The 20,807-nt window shown below is 45.8% G+C and overlaps 1 protein-coding gene and 1 long non-coding RNA gene across 12 annotated transcripts in view; one reads left to right on the top strand and one right to left on the bottom strand.

Annotated features, from left to right (window-relative positions):
* Positions 1–20,807, bottom strand: part of LOC146833004 (uncharacterized) — a 243,392-nt gene that overhangs the window by 109,751 nt on the left and 112,834 nt on the right. The window lies entirely within an intron of this gene.
* The window catches only part of ELAVL3 (ELAV like RNA binding protein 3), a 135,087-nt gene continuing 134,218 nt past the window's right edge, over positions 19,939–20,807 (top strand). For 7 of the 11 annotated variants that reach the window (XM_085600566.1, XM_085600564.1, XM_085600562.1 and 4 more), the window contains exon 1: positions 19,939–20,487. In XM_085600566.1, the coding sequence (XP_085456692.1) occupies positions 20,479–20,487 (9 nt within the window). In that variant the 5' untranslated portion in view covers positions 19,939–20,478. Of the gene's footprint in view, positions 20,492–20,807 lie in introns of all 11 variants that reach the window. The other 4 variants (XM_085600557.1, XM_085600565.1, XM_085600563.1 and 1 more) reach the window with 2 other exon arrangements.

Raw genomic sequence — 20,807 nt, 5'->3', positions numbered from 1 at the left:
CCGACTGACCGCGAAGGGAAGAAAGGAAAGCCTTTAGTGCCAAACGTATAGTCCGCAATTTCAGAAGGTTGATGTGAAGCAACCTTTCCTCTGGAGACCAAAGACCTTTGACCTCCAGATCCCCCAGATGAGCACCCCACCCTAGAGTGGAGGCATCCATGATTGCTGTGGCCACCACCAGGTTGCCCTGCACACTCCACCAAGTCAGCTCCGCTGCAGCGTCTCTGGAGATTCTGACTGACTCCCTGAGGTCTCCGTTCTATTGATACCACTGCCTGTGGAGGCACCACTGGAGTGCCCTCATGTGCCAGCATGCATGACTGACCAACAGTATGCAGGAAGCGAACAGACCGAGCAGGCGTAGGACCTTCGAGACCGGAACAACCGCTCCATCTTAAAACAAAGGAATCATCTCCTGAATGTCGAGAATTCTCTGTGGAGGTGGAAAAGCTCGACACACAGTAGTATCCAGTACTGCCCCTATGAACAGGTTGCGCTGAGAGGGCACCAGGTGAGATTTGGGCACATTTATTGAAAAGCCAAAGTTGAACAACAGCTGAGTTGTTACTCGCAGATAATGAAGCACCATCTCTGGCTGCTCCACTTTGAGCAGCCAGTCGTCCAGATAAGGGAAAACTGGAATCCCCGATCTCCTGAGATGAGCTGCCACCACCTTTGTGAAAACTCAAGGAGCAGTAGTAAGACCAAACGGTAGGACCGCAAACTGCTACTGCTGCAACCCTCCCGTAAAACGGAGATACTTCCTGTGCGACTTCAGGACGGGGATGTGAAAATACGCATCCTGTAAATCGATCGACACCATCCAGTCCTCTTGCTGTAGCGCCAGAAGAACCTTAGAAAGGGTCAGCATCGTGAATTTCTCCTGTTTCAGGTAAAAATTCAAGGCCCTAAGGTCCAGGATCGGACGTAACCTGCCATCCTTCTTGGGGATCAGGAAATACCGGGAGTAGCATCCCTGACCCCTTTTCTGCAACGAAACCACCTCTATCGCACCTTTTTGTAATAAAGCAAGGACCTCCTTCTGTAAGAGAAGCAAATGGTCCTCCGAACAAAAACCTTGGCAAGGAGGGTAAGGAGGAGGAAATTCCTGAAAGGGAAGGGCTTACCCATTCTCTACAAGGTTTAGAACCCAAAGGTCTGACGTGACCGATTTCCAACCCTGTAGAAAGTGAGACAACCGACCCCCTATAGGACTCAAATGATCCAGGATGTGGGATCTAGGGCTGCTTTCCTGTGTTACCAGGGGGAGCAGGGGAGGTAGAAGAGGAGGAGGAGAGATTGCGGGCAAAACCACGTTGGCGACCTCTGGCTCTCCCTCTATATGACTTATAGTGCAGATTTTGCTGCTGCTGCTGAGGCTGTCGCAAGTTGCGAAAGTAAGACCTTCCAAAACCAAGATACCTTTTATAACCAAACCCCCTTGACTGGGTTTGCAATCCCAAGGATTTTGCCGTGGCTCTGCTATCTTTAAACCTTGGAAGTGCAGAATCAGCCTTCTCCCCGAAAAGCTTCGAACCATCAAAGAGCAAATCAAGAAGGGTAGCCTGGACATCCGGGGAAAATCCAGAGGATCGAAGCCAAGCATGTCTCCTGGTAGCTAAGGAGGAGCCCATAACTCTGGCAACCGAACCAGCCGTATCCAGGTCAGATTAATTAACCTGTCGAGCAGCAGTCTGAGCATCTGACAGAACCTCCATAAAATATCCCTGCTCTTCATCGAGCAACTTGGGCGCCAATTGCTTCGCCGAATCCATTAAAGCATGTATATAACGGCCCAACAAACAGGTAGCATTGGTTGATTTAAGTGCCATGCTAGATGAAGAAAATACCTTTTTAGCCGACTGCTCTAGCTTCTTAGAGTCCCTGTCAGCAGGAGCCTGAGGAAAAGCGCCTGAAGATTGTTTTGAGCAGGACGCCTGTACCACCAAACTTTCTGGAGACGGATGAGAAGAAAGACAAAGAGGGTCTCCGGGAGCAGTTCTATATCTTCTTGCCACAGATTTAGACACAGCAGGAGAAGAGAGTGGTTTACGCCAAATATCCATGATAGGCTCCGTTAAAGCCTCATTAAAGGGCAACAAGGGCTCAACAATCGAAGAAGGCGAATGCAAAACTTTAGTAAGCAAATTCGGCTTATACTCAGCAGTAGGTAATTGTAAGTCTAAAAGCTCCGCAGCCTTTCTTATGACAGTATGATAAGGAGCTACCTCTTGAGGTGGAGAAGCCCTTGACGAAGAAAGCTCCCACTCAGGGGAGGTGTCCAGTCCACTTGCCTGCTGAATTCCTTCGAATTCATCCACAGATTCATCTATCTCACCCTCTTCAGCCTCCTCTCTCTGATACTGCTCCTCCTCCAATAGTCTTTGTGCCTCTCTGCGTGAACAAACCCTTGGTTGCGGCGTTCCGGAACCGGCATCGAAGGAGGATCTGAAGATGGAATCGGCGCCGTATGAGGCACAGAGGTAGGCCCACCAGACGGCGCCGGGGACTCCATATAGGCGTCGGAGCCGGAAACTGCCATGACGGTGCCTAGTGCTGAGGCACGTCCAAGTTGTAGGCCAGCGGACCCACGGGACCAGAAGGTGCTCTGGAGGGGAAGGCTGCCTTCCCAAATACTCCATACATTGCATTTAAAAAATGCGTTGGATCTGAACCTGGAGTTGGAAACTGTGGATATGGAGTCGAGCCAGCATCCGCACGAGGAGCATCAGACGTCAGAACAGTGGGATCCACTGGCGGAGCCACAGGTTCAATCTTGTGGACAGGAGAAGGATCATCCTGAACTGGCAAGCCCTCCGAATCCGGCGAACCTCTCGGCGCCAGAGTGCCTTTTGGAGAAGGAGATCTCTCCGGAGTCACTCGAGGAGATGGCGAAGGCAAAGGAGACACAAAGTCTTTCTGACGACGTCGAGGAGACGGCGAAGGCAACCTCGAAGCCTTACCCTTTGACGAACGGCGTTGAGAACCATGTCTCTTCTTCTTGTGTTTTCTCGACTTCGACATATGCGACGTCGACGACTTCGTCTTCGACTTAGATCTTTTACGTCCTCTTCCTTCCTTCTTTGCCTTTGCCATAAAAAGCTTGGCCTCCCGTTCTTTAAGCGCTTTTGGGTTAATCTTTTTACAACTGAAACAGTCTTCCACGTCGTGATCCGACGACAAAAACCATAAGCAATCTTCATGGGGGTCATTGATCGGCATGTGACCCCCACACTCCCTGCAGGGCTTAAATCCAGACTTCCTCAAAGACGACATTGCAACAGCAATAGTTAAAGATGAAGGAACAACAAAGTAACACGACAAAATATCGACAGCGTGGAAAAAAGGGAACTGACATCATCACGCCGACGAGGCTCTCTTATGGCTCCGGTGATGTCATGTGGAATCACGAGCGGAGCCTTAGCATTGTGATGTCCTCGTCGGCGTGGAGAGCTAGGAAAAAATTCCGCGGAATGCTGGCGCAGGGGATATTCATAAGGTGAGGAATCCACAGGCAGATGTATCCATCAGAAAGGCTGATTATTTTAGGCCAACTTAATCTTCACTTTGAGGAGAGTTCGTGCAACAGGGCTAGATCCCTTATTAGCGACTTTGAGACCTTACACCTTGTACATGGAGTCTCTGGACCCAAGCATGTAATGGGACATACGTTGGACCCCATTTTTTCAAATTTTTTCACACTCCTTGTGGAAACCGCAATCACAGTTTCATGGTCAGATTACTATACGATTCATTTTTCATTTCCACTCCCCAATTCTACCCCTCCGTAGTAACAGCAATGAAATGGTCTTCTCTAGGAAAAGGGCGAAGATTGGTTCTGAGGCCTTTATGGAGGCATTATTGGCTCCCGACCCTGTATTAGGCGAGGACGTGGATCTAGCAGATACTAACATTGACAGATGGATCAAATAAGCATTAGAGTGTATACCCCCTGGCCCTTAATCATCAATCACTAGCCTCCCCCTCTGCACCCTGGTACAATGAGTCCCTAGAGGCAGCCAAGAAACTATGTGTCTTGCTTGGCGGCAAGATTATAGTCTGAGCAGCCGCATCAAACACAAACAAGCGCTCAAACAATACCACAAGCTTATCTGAAGCACTCGCAGAGAGTTTTACATACAGAAAACTGACAGAGCTAATAAATCATCTAAAGAACTATTCTCCCTACCTAGCTCAATGTCACCCTTGGAACATGTCTCTGCTACTGTGACTCCTTCTAAGGAAAATTGCAATAACATTGCTAGCTTCTTTGCCACAAAAGTTGGTACGATTTATGACACGTTTCCACCGGAGGCCAAGAAGTGGCACGATCTACTGGTCACAAGAGAAGATCAGACCAATCAATGTGGTCTTGTTAACTTTACCAGTCCTTCCTTAGACGAGTTACAAGGGCACTTTTTGCAAATCAAATTAGGATCTCCTCTTGATCCAGCCCACCCAGAATACTGCGCCTAGGTATGATCTCTAATCTACCCCACCTGAGGCAGTTGATTAGTAAGTCAATTCACTCAGGGTGTGTTCCCCAGAAATGGAGGCACGCAACTGTGCTCCCCATTTGCAAGAAACTTATACTAGAGCCCATACTCCTGGAAAATCTGAGACCCATCTCACTCCTGCCCTTCTTTGCTAAAATTCTTGAAAAGCATGTTAATAAACAACTAACGTGCTTTATTGAATCTAATGCTCTGCTTCTTCCCTCCCAATCAGGATTTAGGGAAGCACACTCCACTGAGTCAGTATTACTAACCACGACTGAAATCTTGAGCCAAAGTGCTGATGAAGGTCATAACTAAGCTTTGATATTGCTAGATATTAGCATGGCCTTCGACACCGTATCCCACCGCTTTCTGATTGAGAGGCTGGAAGAGTGGCGGTGTCGGTGGCAAAGCGCTACAATGGCTAGCCTTTTTTTTTGCTCGATCACACTTTCCAAGTCGCCCAGAGACTTTTTGTGTCTAACTCTACCACAAGGAGAACCGCAGGGCTCTATTTTGAGCCACAGCTAGTTTAACATTTACATTCGTCCCCTAGCAGAGATTGTTGAGAGACACAAGGTAAAATTAGTGTCATATGTCAATGACACTCAATTGATTGTGACACTCTCCCAGGCAGGGGATGAGCCAGCGAAAAAGTTTAAATATTGTTTGGCGCCGCGGGCCTCATGGATGGCTAACAGCTGTTTGAAGCTTAACACGAAGAAAACAGAGATCCTTATTGTGGGTAGGGCCCCTTCCATCTGCCCATCGGCCTGGTGGCCTGATGCTGTAGGCCAGATTCCTGAACCCAAGTCATAGTCAAGAACTTAAGGGTATGATATGATTCAAAACTAACCTTTGAGAACTAGAGTAGCAGCGTAGCAGGAAAATGCTTTGGAACCCTTCAAACTTTAAGAAAGACCCTGGACCTGCTCCCAATAGAGTCACGGAAAACTATTGTACACGCCCTTGTAACGTCACAGTTAAGATTACTGTAATGTCCTTAATCTGGCAGCAGCCAAAGGAAGTCTAAAAAAAACTCCAAAGAGTTCGAAATGAGGCAGCTTGGTGGGTTCCTAATCTCCCCAGAAGGGCATTGGCGGCCCTCGCCACACTCCACTGGTTCCCACTGGAGAAAATAATTTGATCTAAAGCCAAGTGTTTCTGCCATAGAATCCTCTCCCAGAAAGTCCCAAATATCTGCACACTATGATTCAGCCTTACGTACCCCTGCACAATCTGAGATCCTCGAATGCCAACCTAGTGTTAGTTCCTCTGGTCTGTGGGGCCAGAATAAGGGCACGCTCTTTCTCCTTTCTGGCAGCCAAAGCCTTGAATTCTTTACCGGCACAGTTGAGAGCAGAATCTTCTGAAATGACGTTTAGAAATAAACTCAAAACTTGGCTGTTTAGCTCTCTTTAGTGTCAGACGGGGATTTTGAACTAGATTATTTTGCTCATGGAAATCATCCCTACACATACGTAGGTAGTATTCCTTAATAAGGGGTGTCTATTCCCTACTCCTGGACTGAGGAGGTAGGGTTAGTTCTCTTGGGATCTTTTCTTTCATGTGAAGTCCAGAAGAATGCCAGGGTAATGATTAATTGAATCCTTTGATTCAGCTGAAACATGTCGACATTTGCTTGCAGAATGGAGGGGTTCCTCATGGAAATCATCCCTACACATGAGTAGGTAGTATTTGTTATTAAGGGGTGTCTATTCCCTACTCCTGGACTGAGGAGGTAGGGTTAGTTCTCTTGGGATCTTTTCTTTCATGCGAAGTCCTGAAGAAAGCCGGGATAATGATTAATTGAATCCTTTGATTTGGATGAAATGTGTCGACATTTGCTTGCAGAGTGGAGGGGTCGGTTATTTATCATAACTCACCTTACCTTCATCCGCTGGTCATATTTGTGGCCCTTTTCTTTTAACTCTGGGCAAAGGAGTCCATAATTAAAGTTGGATTGAGGATATCCTTTGATCCAGTTTTATATCACTATTTTTGCACCTTTATTCACATATTTTGATCCCATGTTTTGCATTTTCTTTATGTGTTGTATTGTCTTGCCCCTCCCTATTGCTCCACCTTCAGCGTTGGAGAGCGCGGAGTTGTGTTAGCAGCCCTATGATGAAGCATGACACAGCTTGCTGTGTGTGAGGGCAGTTTTACACACCTGGGTATTCTCTCTGGCACCTCGTTAATTTACAGCTATCCAGCTTCAATAGTCCTACTTCCTTGTTGTGTGTTTATGGTATTATAGGAGGTCGAAGTGGTAATTATATTCCTCCTACCCCTTATCTTTTTGTGTGGTTAACCCTAATCATAAACCTGGAAGTTTGTTGCAGGATCAGCATATTATTTATTTCCTCCACCCTCGATCCATGACTAATGCCATAATAGCAATACTTTAACTTATATATAAAACCCTACGCCACTGTCAATAACATGCAGATGTACTTAAAGTGTCTGTGAATGCACCCTGCATTCAGACAAGTCACTCCTCATTCTCACCCTTCACTTTAACGCTCCCCTGCGCTCACAGCGTATAGTTAGGGATTTCCCGCATTTGCCACATAATCCATCATCTGCTGCATAATTTGCAGATTTAAAAAGAACTTGTTTCTAGCTCAAACGGTTCAAAAGTGACTAAAAATGCAGCAACACATGTAACCTCGCCGTGGAAGGTCTTTTCTAATGGTTGACTGGTCACCTTTCTGTTGCTTATTGCTATATGTGGGTGTTAATGTGGTACTTATGAGGGGCAATCAAAGCCAGGACAGTGTTAACAAGTGTAAAAATTGCAAAATAATGCAGTATTGCTATCACAAAATATGCAGCACAATTTGCCTTTGCTTGCTGCAGAATTTAGTGAACCCTGCTGCATAATTTGGCCTTCTTCTGCTGCATAATTCCAGTGATCCTGTTTATAGTGCTATGAGGTCCCAGCCTGTGGCAGAAAGCACTGACTATAAAAGTAATTATTTTAAAACAGTATTTACATACTCTAAGCTAGGCTGCTGTAAAATGATGCAGTTGTTGAGATAAAACTAGTTCAGACATGATATACTTTTTAGTATTAAGTAATCAAACAGTATCTAATGCAGACATTTTTGTAAGTGTCTCCATTATTCCAGATCTCAGCTGATAACACCCTTAAATTACATCTCAAAAAGAATAAATCTTTGCCACCATGAAGCTTTAAGCAGAGCCTCTAGAATTATTCAGCAGAAGAGAACCACATTATGTGGCAGGTTTGACTAAATTATGCAGCAAGAAAAGGTAAATTATGCGGCCACATTTTGTTGTTAGCATTACTTCATTATTTTGTCATTTCAACTCAAGGTAACGCTGACAGGGGATATATTTCACCTCATTAGTACCAGTTTAACACCCAAATACAGCAGTAAGCAACTACAAGATTACCAGTCAATCTTTGCAAAGGGCCTTCCACTGCTCCGGAACATTTTGCCACACTTTAAGTAACTTTTGTTCCGTTTGAGCTAGACTCAAGTTTTTTTGTTGAATTCTGCAGATTATGTAGGAAATGCTATAAACTGATAATTATGTGGAAAACGCTGCTTCTGCAGAAACTCATAATTCCATTAGCCCTGGCTTTAAGTGACTCAATCATTCATTTCAAAACTTTATTCGATTGTTTAAAAACAGTCATAAAAGCACATGGCATCAGTAATACAATACAATACAAGAAATGATAAAATAACAATACATTCGGTTAACGATAAGAAAAATGGGGCAGGAAGGGGGGGTGAGCCAGATGGACAACATCTACGAGTGCGTGTAACAAGAGGGAGAGAGAGGACTAGAAAGCTAGTCCATGTCCCCGAGGGATTTATATGTGATTAAACAAAGAAGACTAGCTTTTGACCATCTGAAGGATGCAGGGGGAAGTAACTCTCCACCCTTACACGTCCTGTAGCCTTACTTTTAACCGCTGGTGTCGGCCCAGTTATTAAAATTTAATTTACCCTTGGGTACTGGGACCACCACCAAGCCGTTTTAAATCACAATTCACCCAACCTCACTGCACTCTCAGCAATATACCAGCTCCACTGTAATCAGGCGTCGTAGCACACTCTGGACATACTAGGTGTCACTGGGTGGGCCCGATGATGAAGCATGCCACCAACTAGGTTGGTGGGTGAGGGCTTCATGAATACACCTACAAGGTGTCTGTGACAGAACTACTTTGAGTACTGCATCACTTTGGTCAACTTAAGCTAGTCTTCTTTGTTTAATCACAACATCTACGAGTATTATTTCACATGTAATTTCAGTAGATCATACTTTTCCTGACGGACACAGATTGCAAAATAAAGGTCGCTGTAAAAAAGCATACATCCGGTTCGTCAAGTGCAAAAAGAAGGCTCATCGCAGATCTGACATTAGACACTGAATATTTTTTTTAAAGTGGTTTGAGGTAGGCAATTCGGAGATATAAATACAGAGGGCAAAGAAGCAAAAAGTGCTCGGTACTCTGCTTCGAAGTCCCATCACAGGGACAGGGCATTGCCGTGTAATTATTAATCAACGGAATGGCCACTAAAATGTGGGCAATACCTAGACGTAATCTGGTGAGGACAAACTGATGAGATTGTTTGGTGACCACTTTTAGGTACTTGGCGAAACCTAAACTTGCCTGGTTAAGGGAGTAGTGAAATTGGTGAGTAGCCATCGGGCGGGTTATGTCTCTACGCACTTTGGATTTAATCCCCAAGTCAGTAAGTTTTAGCTCCTTTTTTGAGGAATCTACAGCCCTGGCAGGGTCCACCAAAACATTCATATTGAATATCTCTCTATAGGATAAGATCACGTAATTAAGCCATGGGATCTGGTTATGTTTATCCAAATGGAGGCAGTCTTGGATAATTTTCCTAGTGAAGCCAGTTTCCTCCTTTGCCCAAATCGATCTCCAGGTCATTAGTGTGCCTAGCCCCGTAAGGTCAGTCAGGTATTCCAGCCCAACCTCAAGGTGGGACAGTCCAGTGGAGGCTGAAGTTGGAAGACAAAGAAGCCTCTTTAAAAAGCTATTTTCCTCCACCTGGAGGTCTCCATGGCGACAATGACCCCAAACCCCTGATCCATAGAGGGCCACAGAAACACATCTAAGGCGGTAAATGTGCAACATATCACAAAGACGCCGGCTTCCTAATTTTGAGGCGAATTTAAAAACACCAGAAATGGCTTTGCCCATCTTGGCCTTAACGTTACAAATCTCCTGTGCCCACATGCCATTACTACTGAGAGCGATGCCTAAATAGCAAAATGTATCCACCACTTGTAGCTTTTGGTCCACAAACTGGAAAGATCTCAGGTTTTTTATTTTCTTGCCACAAGCCATAATAAACGTCTTGGAGTTATTAATTTTTAATTTCCTTCCCTGGATAAAACTAAAAAAACTATCCATTAATCTCTGCAGACCCACTGGAGTTCTAGACAATAAAACAGTATCGTCTGCGTAGAGCAGTACAGGAATGGCTTGGCCCTCGGCTTGTGGTGCATCAGTGGAGACCAATCTCAATTCAGAGTCCATGTCATTAATAAAAAGAGAGAAGAGCAGTGGGGCAAGGACGCAGCCTTGTCTGATACCTGATTTGACCTCAATAGCATCAGTGCATTCACCCGCTTGGCCATAACGAATCCTGGCCGATAGTTTACTGTATAGTCTGGCCAGAAAATAAATAATTGCGGGAGGGGCGCCCATATTTAATAACGTGGTCCACAGAAGGGCATGGTTCACCAAATCGAAAGCGCTGGACAAATCAGCAAAGCAGAGGAATAAGGAGCCCTGTTTGTCTCGGGTGTATTTACCTATGATAAGATCTAAATTAACACACAGCTCAACGGTACCAAGGCCCCTACGGAACCCAAATTGGGATTCAGCCAAGATACCATCGACCTCTGCCCATTCCTCCAGACGCTGTAGGAGCACCCTACTCATAATTTTTAGGGAGGAGTCCAGAAGGGAGATAGGGCGGTAGTTCTTTGCCTCGCTCCTATCGCCCTTCTTATAGATTGGTATAATAATTGATTCACCCCATGTAAGAGGGGTGCTTACCATAACTGCCGCGTTGAAGACTTTGGTCAGAAGGGGGCCCCACAAAAGAGTGTCAGCTTTGTAAAGGTCTATCGGCACCCCATCAGGCCCTGGGGCCTTTCCTCCCTTGCTGTTTTGGATGGCAGTAACTACCTCGTCAGTTGTAATATTTAGGGGAAGGTTTGGACCAAGGGCTGCTGCTCTAGGGCACGTACTAGTTTCCCCCCCCTGGATTAAAAATGCTATTATAAAACACAACCCAGTTTTCTTCACTAACCTGGGCTGACAATACTGGGTAAGCCTCCTTCTGATGCAGAAAGGGACTATTCACAGTGCTCCAGAAGAGTTTGCTGTCCCGCAATTCGGCTGCTTTGGAGAAATTATCCCAGGCTTCCTCCCGTAATTCATGCTTCCTACGGGACAACTGGTCCTTATAGTTTGCTCTGAGGGATTTAACAACACACTTGTCCCTGGGGTGATTGCATAGGGCTTTCTTTAGTTCCTGCAAGGACTTCGTACAAGCCCTATCAAACCATCCCACGTTAGCCCTGGGCCTGTTGGGGGCAGTAAGTATTTTTTTAGTTATGGCATTAATTTCCTCGAAGTCAACGATAATACTTGCTGCACTTGTATTATCATCTAAACAGCGCTGCAGCTCAGGGAGACTTACAGCCACAATTTTTTACATCAGCTTCTCAGAATTGCCACTGCACCATTTTATTCTACATCCATTAGGCCTATGAGGGATTAATTCAGCAACTGTCCTACGGGCAACTTGGACCTTCCTCCCCCAAATCAAGGTGGTAAAAGTAATTCCGTTATGATCACTAAGTGACTCAATCAATTAATGGCAGGTAAGAATGCTGGGTACTTTTTTTTTTTTTTACTTTCTGCACTACCACCACACCCTTCACTTTCAGGCAGAGGCACCTCAAAGTCAGTATTTAACTTTCTGCACTACCACCACACCGTTCACTTTCACGCAGAGGCACCTCAAAGTCAGTATTAACCGCTGAGCCCATGGGGTGGCAGGTAGCAGGGTTGCATTCAGATTCAGAGCCCTAATCCTCTTGATCCCTGGGGCCTCACAGTAATAGTCTAGGAGACAAGAGGAAAGGAGCGATATTCATAGATATTGTCAAAGAGAAGGCCCAGAATAGGGAGCACTGTATGGGGACTCATTTTTGTGATCACAAATGGCCAGAGACAGCTTCTTCAGAGAGATACCCCCAAAAAGGGGCCAATATAAGTGTTTTTCTTTTTTTAAAGGGACATTCATTAGTGAAGCTAGTACTGCTGCCAAGTGTGTAAGTGGCCACTGCTGGTTATCATCAAGGAAGCAGATGCAGCACGGCTGGGGCCCAGGGATTTGAGGGGCCCACTGCATCACAGTTATGACTGTCTACCTTTAAAAAAGGGGCATCGGAGCCTATTTTCCTTTCAAGCATTAGGACCGAGGTGATGATCCGTCATGGTGGGAAAGATATAAAAGATGCAGAGGAGATAGCCTTTAACTCAGGACTGCAGTTATCATTAGTGCAGCAGGTGTAGTTGCATTGGTGTCAAAGAGTGTGAGGGGCTGACAACACCCCAATTAGGGAGAGCAGTTTGTTTGGGATAATATCTGTATTTGTTTGATGCATTTTCTGTTTTATAAGTCTCATATTTAGTGTGGTTCATAAGCTATAGAAAAGTACTATAAATGGAATACTAAATTGCAATTCATAAACTAAGTGCCGAGTTTTATACCTCCAAATTACCTATACTCATCTGTGTGGAGTCCTCCACCCCGACAGACGAGTCTCTGCACACTTAACTATACGTTTTAGTAGTAAAAGTGTGAGAGACTAGGGGAGTAGTAGGAAAAGGGAGCAGACTTACTACAAAAGGAGATAGGACTAGGGAGGAGTAAGAGGGGTTTAGTGAGGGTCAGGGAGGGACGCCACCCACCCACGCAAGAATAAAACAATTGCATTACTTTGGGGGTGGAAACCTGTAACTTACACTTTTGTAGTAAGTTTACAGAGTTTGTGAATACAGAAAGTAGTAAATGTTCCCCAAAGTGTAAACTTACCCAAAAGTGTAAGTTACCTATGTGAATCAGGCCTAATATGTGTTTTTGTTTCACTCTATCCTATATTAACACCAACAATTACCATATGTGTTAGAGTTTCTTTTTTCAATGTACTTGTGATTAAATACTAATCATGCATTATCTTCTACTGGGTTTCCCAATTCTTATCACTATAAGTAGTCAATGGAATATCTTGCCACAGTTTCCAACCTGGTCAAAATGGGCCAGGTCGGAGAGCTCTGAATGGCGGCCAGTACTGTGTGGCGGATGATTAAACCTTCAGTAGAGTCGTACGATATAAACAACAGCTCATAAAGAGTCCAATCTATCAACCAAGACACTCTATTTGCGGTGGGAAATGAACAAGTAGGATGCAGCGAATTCTTTTGGACTCATCGAAAGAGAAAAGTCCATCTTACAAACCTTGAAAGTTTAAATATTGCCCTGGTGAAGTAATCTCCGTGAATTTGGTAGTCTCCCAACTTCCACTTTGTGAACTGATCCCCCTACAAATGCTGGCTCAAATTCTGGGTTGTTGTGCATGGGTGTGAAAGGGTATAGAAAAGTTTAAACTCTAGCGCTCCATGATAATCAGTGGAAATCCCCACAAGAGGGTGTGGGGGTCTGCAAAACAAACAATATTTAATCTACTGTGCTTTGGTAACCACAGAAAATCTCGAACCATTGGACCCAACAATGCACATTTCATGTCAAGCCAATGTTTTTCATTGGCTCCCAGTGACCAGTTGAATGATAGCATCACTGTTTCGCAATCAAATAATGGGAGACCCAGACCTCTCCCCACCTCCTGCGTATTGACCCACACCAATTTCTTGGAAGAATGTACGTTTGATATAATCCTAGAAGTGTACATCCACCTGGTAAAAGTAAGAACCAGCCTTCACGTTGGTTTCCAGGCAGAATCTCCTGTAAGTTTAACAAAAGTAATTGGCTTGTAGGCTTTATTCCTCCAAAAACAACCAAGATCTCGTCAGATGTATTAGGATGCGGGAGGACAGACACCTGCAGTGAACCTCCTCTGCTTTGTGGTTTGCTGAGGTACCAAGGTACACAGAGGTGCTGAATTTGTAGTGTGCCATGTGTAGTCTCCCCCAGAACATATTTTTTTTATTATTATTATTATTTTAAATGGTGCAATGCTAAAATGGCTTGAATACTATTTGGAGGTAGGTGTCAATAACTGGGGAATCTCTCTCTAAGCCAATGCTTGTGATCAGTGGTACGCTCAAGGGCTTAATATTGGCGCCCTCACATTTCTTGATGTATACTGAACCTTTTGGATCACGCCTGACGCATCCAGGAGGTTCAGTATCATATCTTTGCAAATGATACATAGTTATACCCTAGACCCCCTTCCATTGCTAATCACAAGGTCTCATCTTCCCTGACTATATTCAAAAATGGATGCAAGGTAGGCATCTAAAACTAAATGAAAGAAACTGAATTTCTCTTAATCTCTTAAAACCCAATTTCCAGCTGAATAAAAATTGAATAAATGTGAGGTGATATGATCTGCGAGCTTTCAGCTTCAAATGTATGACTCTGCCAGACCAGGAGGTATTAAATCAGACAGGAAACTAAACCTAGGAGTCCACATAAAAAATCTGGCCAAATGGGGCAGTTTCCGACACAGACTTCTCCATAACTCAAAACCTTCCCTACCATCAAAGGACGTACAACTGGCTGTGCAGCCCCTTGTCCTTTACCCACTTACAATGGAAATGCTCTCCACACTGGACTTCCAAAGTAAGCCTTGCACCTCTAAACACGGGGGGGGGGGGGGCTTATTTACAAGCCCCTGGCGCCGCCAGTGCGTCACTTATAATATGGGAAAAAGTGACTCACTGGCGGCGCAAGGGGCTTGTAAATAAGCCCCGGGCTTGCATGCTGCAGCCAGGCCTGTCTCAAACTCATGCAAATACGACCATATCACACCTGTCCTTTTTTCATTAAAAGGACTTCAAGTTGAGGCAAGATGTATTCAAAAACCAGAACACGTCCAAGTATCTCCTGCAGAAACCGACCATTTTCTGGGGCTCCTCTAGGGTCAGAAGCAAAACTAACCTTCGCCTTCAGAGCCAACTCTTTAAGAAAACCTCATCCGCTGCCCATTCCATCTCAGGGCATGCAATTAAGGTATGGCATTCACTACCCCAGTCTATCAGGCTGCCCAACGCTTTGGACTGATTAAGGCGTTCCCTGAAATATAATTTATCTGACAGATACCTCAAAGCCTGATATGCAATAAACATCTAACGTGATTTGATCTCGGTTTTAGCAAGCAAGTACGCCTAATCCATGGCAGAAATGTAAGGACAGGCAACATACTATTTGTAATACTGATTTGCCTGTGTTTATGCAAATACATCTAACCAAGCACTACTTGCCGAAAGATGAAACTTTTTAGCTCACACGTTGGGTGAAGTCGACAACACTCGCTCATTCTGTGCTTTCACACGCGGTGCTATCTATTCTAGTGTACCCTGGGCTTCAAGTGGAATGAAAAAACTGGGGGGTCTCTCAAAGGGGCGTGGCCACTGCAATTAAGGGCGTGGCTTAAAAACACAAGCAACAAATCTGGGCTTAGCATAGTGTGCCGCCCGACTTGCATGTTGCTGTTTCTGTCATTGCATCCAGATATATGACACAAGTAACATCATACCTATAAGAAGTCAGGAGTGGACTATTAGCTTCGTCAAAGGTTGTTCGTTGCATAAGATAAACTAGCAGCAACCATGGCTTGTATATAATATTGAAAAAGCTTCCACTTAAAGCCCTGGTGACACCACGACAATGTTCCTGCTCCTGAGTGTCAAAAAGAGAAGGGAAATCCAGAGAGAAACTGGCTCTCTTTAAAGGATTTCCCTTCCCCAACAACCTCCCATGCATGACGTCATGCCGTAACTTCTCCACTCGTGATAAGTGAGCAGTGTGAGCACGCGCACATCCATGTGCCTGCTGTCACTGCAGTCCGGAAAAATCGGGCCACCTGTGCCTGGGCACAAAACAGAGCCCGATAGAGACCCGTTTTGAGGCCTCCTTTAAAAAAAAACTGCCGGTGTTCGGCACCGGTGAGACCCGGCCCACTTAAAGCCCTGGGTGTACCACTTGCATATAGTCAAAGGTCGAACTGAACGGGATCTATCAAGAATTATGTTTCCAATCATTTTTAATGTTATGGAAAAAATTCCCATACTTCTTGTCAAATAATAACTGTTCCGGCAGGGTTAATGGTGTTACCTCAGGTTGAAAGGAAAGAAGTAGGTCTCCTGCAGGTTAAACATCAGTTTAACTATTTCCATATATGGTCTGTGCATTATATTGTATATGCAGTTACTCTCGGTGGAAGTCCAACAATATAGCTTTTTTTTTTTTTAGTAAACTGACCTCTCCCCGACGCTGTACCCACTGTGCTCAGGTTCAAAGTCCCCATACTTTCTTACACGCCTGGACTGCTGTATATACTGTACTTTAACATGCATAAATGTGAGGCGCTCTGACCTCCTCGGAGGCCGCCTTCGCGGCATATACAGTTTTCTAAATAAATACATTTTCAGCCGCGTAAAATAGGCTTTCAAGGCCATAGACCGCGGATTGGGCTGAACGTCCACTGGAAAGGTCCATTTTTTTTAATCACAGGCTTTGAGCCTGCTCGGATGGCTAATGCACCTGCAGGCCAGAGCAGCACGGCCCGCAGGTCACAGGTTTCAATGCGTACGCTTTTGCTCAATGAATCGATGCGGCGGCTGCTAAGATTTGTTTGGGTAACCTGCAGGTCACAGGTTTGAATGCTGACACAATGCAGACTAGCGGGGGCGGGAGAACCCTCCCCCCCACCCCACACTTCGTCAGTGACCTCAAAAGAAGCAGCTGTGGCAGGCCGGGGGCGTGGTTGGGGAAAAAAGGGGGCAGGGAAGCACTTTACATCTGCTCTTCGCTTCCTGGTTCCCCCCTTCTGCAGGGGGGCTCTTGAGAAGAGAGGGGGGGGGGGGGCAGACAAAGCGAGGAGGACGGAGAAGGGGGAGGAGGGTTACAGTGGAAAGACTGGATAGGTGAATAAGCTGGGGCAGATGGGGGACAGATGTGGTCAAAGTGGAAAAGTGCTGGGGGGGGGGGGGGTTGGGTATCAGTGCGTTTCTTTGTGATGTCTGCTCCATGTTTTGGGGTTCCGTGTTTAAAGCTGCCTCGTAACAGTGCCGCTGCTTCCGCTTACTGCCCTGGGCGAATCCAATGCAGCGCCCTGAAGCTTCAGAATCGGCGCTAAACCAAACGAGAGGGTGGGGTGGGGATTGGAGATCGAGAAAGAGAGTAGCTACGATGTAGAGACAAGCAAAAAAGATAACGCAATTGATAGAGGAGTAAGCAGGCAGACAGGAAGTATGACAGGTAAAGAAATGGGAGGCTAGACATGTATGTGTGCAGGCAGGCTCAGACCAATGCACTAACGGGATGAAACGGATAGAGTAGACAGAGATAGACACATGGGCAAATAGGCGGGTAGACAGGTCGACAGGTGAACAGATGGATAGATAATGAACCCTCCGAGATAACAGACAGAGGCAGATGAAAAAGATGGGTAACTGTGGGTAAAGTTGGATACCGCTCTGCCGCCATCATCAGCAAAACGTGGATATATAGAAATGTTATACTATCACACAAGGTACTCTAGTACTTGAAGATATATATGTAAACCACATCCTTTTCTGAGCTGACCTACAGGCTCGTCTTGAGATGTTGGAGAGTTTGTCTCACCCATAACTTTTCATGGGATATTTCATCATAGGCTTCCTCCCACATTGGAGTCGGATGGCACCACTCCAGTGGACTCAACCGAAAAATTGGGAGTTCTTAAGACAGTTTTACTACAGGACAAATTCACAGGTCCAGCTCATGAGTTAAAAATACCTGGGGTTATCCCAAAATAAAATGTCTTTGTGAATGGGTGCCGCTGATATGGGTTAAAATTAAACAGTGTGGTATAAAGGTACAAATTAATGTTTGACGTGATCACTTCATGATACCAACATGTTTCGACCTACCAAAGTGCCAAAGCTGGTCAAAGGTCTTCTTCAGGGCCAAAATACTCCTTACTGATTTAATACATGAATTCCATGCAGAAAAAGGATGGCCAAGGCTCTCACATCTATACGCTCTCATTCAGTACATAATCCCAATTTAGGGATACATTCAGACTTCATTGTTCAGAATGAAGGACATCTCTTCTGTAGTCACACAATTGTCGAGACGTAGATGCTGTCCTTTTCACTTGGAGTACCCCCATGATGCCGTATACTAGAGATGTGATGTCACCGATACTTATACAGCACACATCTGCCACTGGAATGACCTTGGAGCACCTGAAGATGCTAAGCTGTGGCAGTGTTGAGCATAGTGCGGCTCAAATACTCTGTGACAGGACAGCATACAGAGATGTTATGTTATAAGTAATTGTATAGAGTGTATGTGGCAGTAAGGTGGCCACATTTTGCTGAGAGGTAGACAGCTATACTGCCATCCTCGGAGCGGGGGGGGGGGGGGGGCATTGGCCATGCTGTGTCGGGCTGATAATATGACCTGGTTATGCAATGAGATCAATGGAGGTGATGTCTGAGTGAAATGTCATTGTTGGTGTGAGTATAGGTGCGATGTGTAGGGTTTTGTGCATTACATGTTGAGGGTGTTGTGTATGTGCGGTGATGAAGTTGTATGTGGTATGCTGCCTAAAGACTAGTGCCAGTAGCTCTGAAGTGTGTGTACGCACATGTTTGGTGCCTACTTGTGTCGTGGTATAGTGGTAAGAGCGCGGCTGTTTGAGCATGGGAGCGGTGTGTGATACGAGCTGATGGGGGTGCTGTGTCTGTTTATCTACGAGGGGGTTATTGTTATTTTTAGTTAGTGCCCTTGTGTGTAGTCATGTTGGTGTCTGCATGTGTGGTTCGTTTATGTGTGAAATGTGAGCCGATGGTGATTATGTTCATGTGTTTATGTATGAGGAGTGTAGTGTCTTCATGTGTTTGTGCGAGTGTGTGGTGTGTGTATATGGGGGTGGAGCGTTGGAGACTGCGTCCCTTTGAGAGCTTGGTGGTATGTATCTGGGTGTCTTTGAATGCTGTTGTTTCTTTGAGAGTGCGGGAGTTTGTGTGCAAGCGCCTTGTTTATTTGTAAATTGTGCAGTGTCTTTATGTGCGCATCTGAGAGGTGCTTGGTGTGTATGCCAGTGCTTCTGTGAAAGGCGTGTGGTGTCTGTATGTATGTGTGCGTGTGGAGAAAGGTCTGTGTGTACGTGTGTGCATCGGTGAGGGTGTTCATTCTCTGCGTGCAACTTTAAGTGTTGCGGTTTCTGCATGTGTGAATCCTGAGGGGTGTCTTCATGTTTGTGCTTGCATCTCCGATGGGGTTGGTGTTGTGTGTGCATCTGTGGTGGCGTGGTGTCTGTATGTATGTGTTTGTGCATCTGTGAGGATTTTGGGGTCCTTGTATTAGCATCTAAGAAAGGGTTGTTGTTAATGTGTGCGAATTCGTGAAGGACGACGTGTCTGCATGTGTGAGGACTGTGGTGTCAATCCGTGTCCGTCTGTATGCATGTGTTTGTGAATCCGTGAGGACGGTGGTGTCTGTGTCTGTATCTATGCGGCGTGTAGTGTCCATCTGTGAGTGGTGTGCTGTCTGTAGCCCATTATGTGTGTCATTGAGGGCTCTTGTAACTGAAGGTAGATGTCTGCAAAGGTGTTGATTCCATGTGTGCATCTGTGAGGTGCTTGGTGTCGGTACGGGGGTATCGGTGATTGCTGTTAATCTGTAAATGGCATGTGTCTCTGAGGGGTGCTAAATATGTGTACCCCTCTGTTGGGGTGTGGTGTCTGTATAGAACTATCTGTGAGTGCAGTTGTGTCTGTGTTTCTCTGAAGGGTGTCGAATCTGTGTGTAGAGTGTGCTCATCTGCGAGGTGTTTGGTGTTTCTATGCCGGTATTTTTGAGTGCTGTTGTATCTGCGTACTTCCTCTGATGAGTGTTGTGTCTGTGAGTGGGTATACTCTGAGGACTGTGGTGCCCCCTTGCCTGCATCCGAGTGGGTGTGCGGTCTGTACATGTGCCTCGGGAGGAGTGCAGTGTCTGTATCTGTGTGCATTTGTGAGGGGGTTGATGTCTCTGTGTGTGTACTCATCTGTGAGGGGTGTGGTGTCTGTAAGGGGCTAATTTGCATGATCTGCTGTCAAGAGCATCCTTCTTCCCGAGCAGCCAATGGGTTTGCTCGTGGGTACCAGCTGAGGCTGAGGAGCAGCATCCCTTCTCCCTCCCCGGCACACACACCGCATCCTTCCAGGGAGCAGCACGGGCCCGAGCAGCAAAAGGCTGGCACGGACAGAAAGGGGCACAACAAGGGCAAAAACGGAACATTTGGGCTCCAGCTGCCCGCAGCGTCACCAAATCGACTGCCCATAGGGACTAAGAAACAACCCTCAAATCTTCTGCACTTTTTTAAAATCGATTTTGCATTTTTTCTCAAAAATACTACCATCTTTCGCTTTAATTTTCTCTTCTTCGAATATTTTCGAAATCTCGACGAACTACTGTCCCCGCGCCCTCGCCCTCGCCCCTCACCACAATAGAGGCCCCCACCCGACCAAGGAGCAACGCCCCACCAGCGGGGGTGGGGAGCGGAAGACAAGGTCGAAGGAAATTCAATTTTGTAGAAGATTTTTTATACACATCTATATATTTTTTTGAATCTATTTTTGAGAGAAAAACCGAGTAACGCGAGAGCCAAGCCGAGAGGCCCACCAGGAGGGCGCACAACACCTGCCGATTCTTCGCCTCGCTGCGCCTTAAGGATGGTGACTGTAGGTATTTGCTCATTCCTTTGTGTTTCCACCGTTTTTAGTCTCACTGTTTTCTATTCCAATGTTATATTGCTGATGGGCGGCCGGGCGGGGGCGGGGTAGGCGGCACTTAAGAACATATACCCCCCCCCCCCCACCACTGCATTGTTCTCCCTCTTACTAGCAATGAACACCTTTTACCCCCGCCAACAAAAAACGGATCCCGAACAGCCACCCTTTTTTATTCTGCACATCACCCAACCCCTACCCCCCCCCCCCCCGTCCGACTGGATGTACCCCCACTCACCCCAAACCATTCGATGGTGATTTTATAATTCCCC

Source organism: Triturus cristatus, chromosome 4_2 (assembly GCF_964204655.1).
Source record: "Triturus cristatus chromosome 4_2, aTriCri1.1, whole genome shotgun sequence".
Taxonomy (NCBI): domain Eukaryota; kingdom Metazoa; phylum Chordata; class Amphibia; order Caudata; family Salamandridae; genus Triturus; species Triturus cristatus.
This window is presented reverse-complemented; position numbering and strand designations above follow the sequence as displayed.